The sequence below is a fragment of the Rhinolophus ferrumequinum genome, chromosome 9 (genome assembly GCF_004115265.2).
Source record: "Rhinolophus ferrumequinum isolate MPI-CBG mRhiFer1 chromosome 9, mRhiFer1_v1.p, whole genome shotgun sequence".
Classification (NCBI taxonomy): Eukaryota; Metazoa; Chordata; class Mammalia; order Chiroptera; family Rhinolophidae; genus Rhinolophus; species Rhinolophus ferrumequinum.
The window spans coordinates 14,335,737-14,342,505 of record NC_046292.1 but is presented as its reverse complement, the minus strand read 5'-3'; the positions used below and the strand labels follow the sequence as shown (position 1 = coordinate 14,342,505).

The following is a 6,769-nucleotide window of genomic DNA, read 5'->3' as shown; positions in this document are numbered from 1 at the left end:
AAAGTTTATAAACTTTGAAAGGAACCAGCACCCTCACGTCCAAAAGGCGGAAACAACTCAAATGGGGTCTGTGAGCTGGCGCAGCTCTTTACTGAAGAGCATTAGTGGCTGATTACAATCATGCTTCCAGTATAGGGAAGGGGGCAAAATATTTCTTTACTTTTTCCACTTGGGCTTCTCTCCTCCTAGCCATATCCACTTCAGATGGGTGCCCTGCAGTCTCTCCTTCTTTGGTTTTTCTAACGTTTCCTTTTTATTTTTTTTAACCCTCTTCGTCTTCCACGTCTGTGTCTTAACTGCCTAGAGTCTAGATCTTGGGCCACTAAGGCCTTGGGGGATGTTGGCTTGTCTCAGAGTGGAGGACCTAATAATATATAAACCCTCTGTGGCTATTAGAGACGGCTTCTGTTGGCATAGCAAGGGTTGTCTTTATGCTAGAATGCCAGTCCCCTCTCCCCCTACCTCCAACCAGGAGGAAAAATGAAGGGGGCAGAGCACTCCAGCTTGTAACAATATTTTCAAAAGTTCAAATTAAAGAAATTCAGGGGTCCCCCGACTCAATCTCCAGTTCAGAGAAACAGAGCTGTGACCCCACGTGATCACAGATAAGCAAAGCACCGTCACCCAGCCTTGAGGAGATGTATAAACCAAGTCTCCACTTGTCTGCGGCTCTTCGAATGAAGAGGGAGAGGTATATTTATTTGGGGGTTAGGGAATGTAGGTCTCTGCTGGAGGCAGCCTGGTGGGCTCTGGGAACAGTGGATGGCTGGTTAAAGATATTGCACTCCTCTGTGGGCTAGCATGGCCTGCTCCAGGATACTCTCGCCCTTCTTTCTTCTTGCACAGTGAGGCCCAAGACTTCTCCAAGGTAACATGAAATCCTTTGGCAAGTCACAATGATTCTGTCCTTCAGCAAGTTTCACATCCTATTAATTGACTGCTAGATATCAGGGATATATTAGTTGACTAAGTAATGTTCCCCTGTAAATGAATAATAGCTAAAACGTATACAATAATTACTATGAGCCAGGGACAGGGCTAAGCGCTTTGCATTTGTTGTCTTAATTCTCATGCTAGGAGGTAGAGTCTCCATTTTACAGATGAAGAAACTGAAGCTTGGAGAGTTAAGTGATTTCGCCAAGGTCATACAACTAATAAATGTCAGGGCTGAGAATCAAACTCAGGTAATTTGATTCCAATGGCTGTGCTCTGACTCGTTAAATACTGAGAGTGCCCTGAGAGCTAAGCACCCACTGCCAAGGGAGCTTAGAGGAGAGGTACCTCGTTCAGCCTGGGGAGTGGGGAAAGGCTGTCTGGAGGAAGTGAGGTCTGAGCCAAACAGGAGCAGGAATTATTAGCCAATGGGCAAAGGGGAGAGAGGATAGTTTGGGGTTACAGGTAGTAGGAGCAGTCTGCAGACAGACCCTAGGGCAAAAAGGACCAAGGTAGCTGCAGCTGTGGATTTGAGGTGGAGAGTGACAGTAAGGAAGCAGAGGCCAGATTCTGAAGAATCTTGAATTTAGACTGGATCCTGTTGGCATGGAGGCTGTCAGCTGGCAAGTTCACAAAATCAGCTCTGCTTGTTGACTGTGCCTCTGGCCACAGTGGGGAGGTTGCTTTGTTGAAGGCACATGGCAAACCAGACCTGGAGTCAGATGCCTTGGGTTTGAATACTAGTGTTTCTACTTAAAAGTATTACACAAGTTACTTCTTTACATTGTTGAGCCTCAGTGTCTTTATTTGTAAATGGGATATAGTAATACCTGAAAAGTTGTTGAGGGGAATGAGTTAATCCAAACAAAACGTTTAGCAGAGTTGTACACTGGCAAATAAGTAGGGGTGCAATACATCTGAGCTGCTCTGTATGAGAGGGGTGGTGTTGAGCAGGGCCAGGAAAGAAAAGAGCTCTGCCTTTTCGACTTTGCTCCCTATGAGCCACCCTTGATTGCTTCTAGCCAGAATCTTATCAGGGACTTTTACAGGATTTTGCCCAAGGCCTATCCGTTTTAAGAGAGATAATGCTCATAAAGTGCTTAGCAAAGAAAGACCAGGCACACAGTAATTGCCAGATGCTTGTACCTATTATTAAGTTAGAAAGTGAAACTAGCTCAGAAAATAACAATTAAGCAATTATCAGTCTGTTGTCACCCTAGTGTAAATGAGAAGCCAAATTCTTTTCTGGGAACAGGTTTTATTTGGGATAAGGAAGTCTGAGATCCCAGAACATGCAAGGAGAATCCTGGGAACTGAAGGACCACTTGGGACTTTTTCCTGGAGCTGGTCAGAGAAGAGCAGCAAATCCAATCCTAAATCATCAGGTGTTACAAATCCAAAGGGTTTGAGGAGTTCCTGTCTTCTAGTCTGGAGATGGGGGACAAGGCTTCCTGTGGATACCGTGCCTGAAAGATGCGGTGGGGGGTTGTGGTATCACTCTCTTCCAGATGGCTCCTTTCTCCCCGAGGGAGGAGCATTCGGGGCTCAGTTAGGAGAGATTTAATTAATTAAGCACCCACTGTGTGTAGAGCTTTATGTGAATTAAAAAATAAAAATAAAAAAGGAAGTCAGTGTGAAGCAGGAGTCAGAACTGGACTCTAATTTTGTGTCCGCCAACTATACTCTCCACATGACCCTGGGAAGGTCTCCTGTGCCTTTGGGCTTTGCTGTTAAACGATGGCATTGAGCCTCGGTATCTTCATTTGTAAAATGGGTACTAGCTATTTCACAGAACTGTGTGCGATAATGAATACGGAGTGCTCAGTGCCTGGTGACCACCATCACCTGATTCCTCCCTGCGGTTCCTTTCCACTCAATGGTCCTGTGCCAGGGACAGGGCCCATGCTGGGGGAGGGTCGGGGGGGCGAGGGTGTGGGAGGGTCTTGGTTGGTCCCTTGGTTGGGGAGAAAAGGAGCTTATCCACAAGTGTTACCCTGGCATAGGACACTGGGGAGCTGACCACTGGCTGCTGGTCAAAGTACGCTTCAGTCTTGGGGTCAGTCCTTGGAAGACTGCATCCACAGAACGCTCAGTCAAGGTTGCTGATTAGATAAGGCGGGTCGGATCAGGTCCCAGGCAACTTGGGAGGCGGCAAGGTTCATCCAGATGAAGGGAGAATTCAGATGCAGGCTTGGCTCTGTCCTTTCCTGGCTGGGTGACCTTGGGCCAGTCACTTTTCCTCTCCCAATCTGTGTGCTGGGGAAATGGCACTCCTCATTTCACTTACCTCTCAGATTGTACCAGGATGAAATGTCGACATAATGGACGTGGTGAACTGCGAATAAAGGCCAGTGAGGGCTATTTGTTATGCTAATAGGCGCACACTGTCAGTTTCTATCCAGCGGTTTCACTCTGGTTAGGCGGTTCCTTCCACAGTAACCGAGGTTCCTCGCCTAACAGCTCCCGCCCCTGCGGGCAGGGCTCTGCGGACCGCAGGCTCCTGGGCCGTTACCATTGTTCTTCGGGGCTGGGCAGCAGGGGAGGACTCTCGCAGACCAGACCTTGCTTTTGGTCTCTCCCTCCGCCCCGCACCCCCGCGGCAGCGAGCCTCGGAAGCCCCCTAGCCGATCTTTTCCGAGGAAGCGAGTCAGCCCCAGAGCGCTCCCGAACGGCGGCCGAAGACGCCCCCGAGTGTTTCCGAAGAATCCCGACCACTCTCAGTCTCCGGAAAGAGCCGAAGGGGCTTCCCACCCTCGGCCTCCCGAGCCACTCCGAAAAGGCCCGAAGTTTGCCGAGCGGCCGTCCTGCCGGACTGCTGGAGGCGGCCGCAGCGCCATGTTGGATGCTCTGCTCGTTGAGTGAAGAAAATCCGCCGGCATCGCCTGAGCCCCGCTACCGAGAAGGGCGCCGCTTCCCCCGGGGAGGGGGATAAAGACCCCCCGCCGCCGGCCCATGAGGATATTGCCGTGAAAGGTCCGGTCTCTCCGCCTCCTGCCCCCGCCGGGTCCGGCCCCCCCCCCGGGGTCGCGTTGTCACGGAGACCGGCAGCCGGTGGTGCTGGCCCGCGGGGCGGCTGCTGCTGCCGGCGGCGGCGGCGGCGGCGGCGGCGGCGGCGGCGGCGGCGGCGGGCGTGTGTGACCGGCCCCGGCCCCCTCCTCCTCCTCCTCCCAGCCTCCCCCCGACCCCCCGCTCCCGCCGCCTCCCCGGGTCTGCCCCCATCCCGCCCCCCCGCCGCCCCCGGCCCCTGCACCCCGGCGCGCCCGGTCCCGCTCTGGGGGGGTTGGTGGCTTCGCTTTGCCATGAGTTTACCGCAGAAACCGGCTCTGAAATCAGGCTCAGCGGCTGCAGCAGGAACCGGACCCGGCACAGGAGCGGCGGCGGCGGCGGCGGCGGCAGCGGTACCGCCTCCTCACCCGGCGGCGGCAGCGGCGGCGGCGGTAGCGGCCCCTCCTCACCCGAACATCAGGGCCCTCCAGACCCAGGCGCCCCAACAGTATCCTTTTCACGTACTGCCGGCCCTTCGGCTCTTCGCGGCAGAGCAGGGGGGCTGTGGCCCCGCCGGGGACTCGACTGCTGGCTGCCACAGCCCAGCCGGGCAAAGGGCTGCTCCTCAAGCCCGGCCGGAGCTTTTGGGGTGCCCCGGCGGCGGCACTGCGGGGCTTCCCGGGACCCTCTGCAGTACGATGAAAACTAGCTCCACTCGGCCTCGCCTCTGCAGCCCTTCCCTTTTAGAGCTGGGGGACCCTTCCTCCTTCTCACCTCTCCGCCCTCTAGCCCCCCCCAGCCCCCCTTTTATTAGGCAAATTTACTGCCTGGGGCCTGGGACCGACCCTGCGGGGAAGGTTTTCCTCGGATTGTTGTAAGGACTACACCCTCCCCGTCTCCCTTCAGCACCTCCTGCAACGGGGCATGGCGGGCCCCTAAGTAGTATTAATACATAATAAACTTGATTGGTAAATTTCCTGTTTGAAACTAATCAGCTCGTTTCGGAGGTAAGTTGGATTTTCAGTCTGCGGGGAGAAGGGACAGAAATCACTCCCTCCGGCTAATATTTTGTAGCGGTTGGGGGAGTTGTGATGTGGTTTGTGGTGGAACGCGATCTAAGGAGGAAATGTTACACCGGACGCTTCCCTGTCTTTGACCTTTTTAAAGGAAGAGGAAGTTAACTGACATTACCCATCACCCCCAAAAGTCTCGCTTCTTGAAAGGCTTGTGTTATGGTCAATATTTTTAAGAGCTTTAATGTACTCTTCATAGGCCCGATGTCTAGAAGGGACCAGGGATCCTGGAGTAAAGTCTAGTATGGCCTGTATCTAATTTCATGTTATTTGCTCGATTGTAGAGTGTTTGGACAGCTTTGATTGAAAAGATTTGGTAAGGAGGTAGTTCAGTCCAAAACTAGCGGGTGAAAGTGAAACTTGGAGTTCATCGTGAATTCCAGGGAGATTTAGAAAGGTGTTTACCTACCTGAGAAGAACATTTCATCATGCTCCCCCCCCACCCCCCACCCCCTCCCCCGCCATCCGCTGTATTTGTGTAAATCAATATATCGTTGGATGTTAGATGTGTTGTGTTTTTGTATTTGTGTCATCGTGTGTTTGACTTTTAGAGTGAGGATGTTTGAGCAAATAAACTTAACTGCTGTGAGTTCCACAGATTATTTCCCAGTGTGGTTTGATTCTTGTCTGTATCGATTACTTTCAGAAGGGAATGGCATCACCCTTCTAGAGTCATTTCAGGTCATCCTTTTGGTTTCTATCAAGTGTCCTTTTCTCTTGTTCTTTAAATACTGTGAGTCCACATTTTTGTCAGTCCAGGCAGTGTGGCTCAGAGTAAAGATAAATTCCATTCCAGTGTGATGTGTGTACTGATTTCACAATGTTTTTACCCTGCATGATTCTGTTCAGTTAAGAATTGTTCACTGATGAGAATGCTTAGTGATAACTTACTGTTACTTTTGATCAGTATTCCTGTTGTTTTCCTGTTGGGGGGGGAAACGGCCTACATCGTGGTGGAGTTTAGTGCTGCATTTCTTAAACATATCTTCACTTAATGCTTTGTGAGTTTAAATTCCTTTCTAATTTGCCTTTTTATTTGTCTTGATTACCCATACTTAGTTAGGGCTGTAAATTTCTAGACAGTGCTCTCAAGTAAATTATTCTTTAGCCGCATCTTTGAGTTGTTTGGGCAATTAAACAAATGAAAGGAAGCCTATAGTATGTGTTCTTGATGTACAAAGTGAGAAGGGCCATGATGCTGAATATGACAGTGCTTGGTGAATTTGGTGGTGCTCTTTGGACACAGAGCTGTGTTTCAAGTATGCTTTTTCTCCATGCATTTCACAAAGGAAGGGCTCATAAAAGCTCTGAGTTGGTGCAACAGAAAAATTGTGACTGCAAAAGTTAAAGAGGATAAATTTAAGATGTAACTTCCAACGGAGATAATTTTTAAAGCTATCTGTGGTAATATATGACACTTGGTTTTATGTGACTCTTAAGTTTTTACTTTGCCTCAGGTCATGGAAGCTAAAATTAATTTTCTTCTTGAGGTATTTCACAACCCTGTTATCTTCTGTTTGCTTTACACACTGAAAGGTTACGATGGCTAAAATCTAAATGTTTGTATAGTAAATGAAATACAGTTTACAGAGTTCATTAGAACATACTAGAGCGGTGAAATATTATCAATGGTAATAGGCATTTTGGTTAAACGTGGATTAAAACAGAGCAATTTTGTGTACCCAGAGGGAGTGTGAGAGTTTGTATTTGATGACAGCAGTCATCGTGTAATAGGTTGATATACATTGAAGCATTGAGACGAGTACAGAGTTGGAGTT

The 6,769-nt window shown here is 50.0% G+C and overlaps 1 protein-coding gene across 23 annotated transcripts in view; it reads left to right on the top strand.

Moving 5' to 3' along the window:
- Positions 1-3,709: 3,709 nt before the first annotated feature.
- EIF4G3 (eukaryotic translation initiation factor 4 gamma 3) overlaps positions 3,710-6,769 on the top strand; it is a 283,104-nt gene continuing 280,044 nt past the window's right edge. For 20 of the 23 annotated variants that reach the window (XM_033113794.1, XM_033113792.1, XM_033113791.1 and 17 more), the window contains exon 1: positions 4,124-4,426. In XM_033113794.1, coding sequence (XP_032969685.1) covers positions 4,233-4,426 — 194 coding nt within the window. In that variant the 5' untranslated portion in view covers positions 4,124-4,232. Of the gene's footprint in view, positions 3,907-4,123; positions 4,427-6,769 lie in introns of those variants that run through there. The other 3 variants (XM_033113798.1, XM_033113781.1, XM_033113793.1) reach the window with 3 other exon arrangements.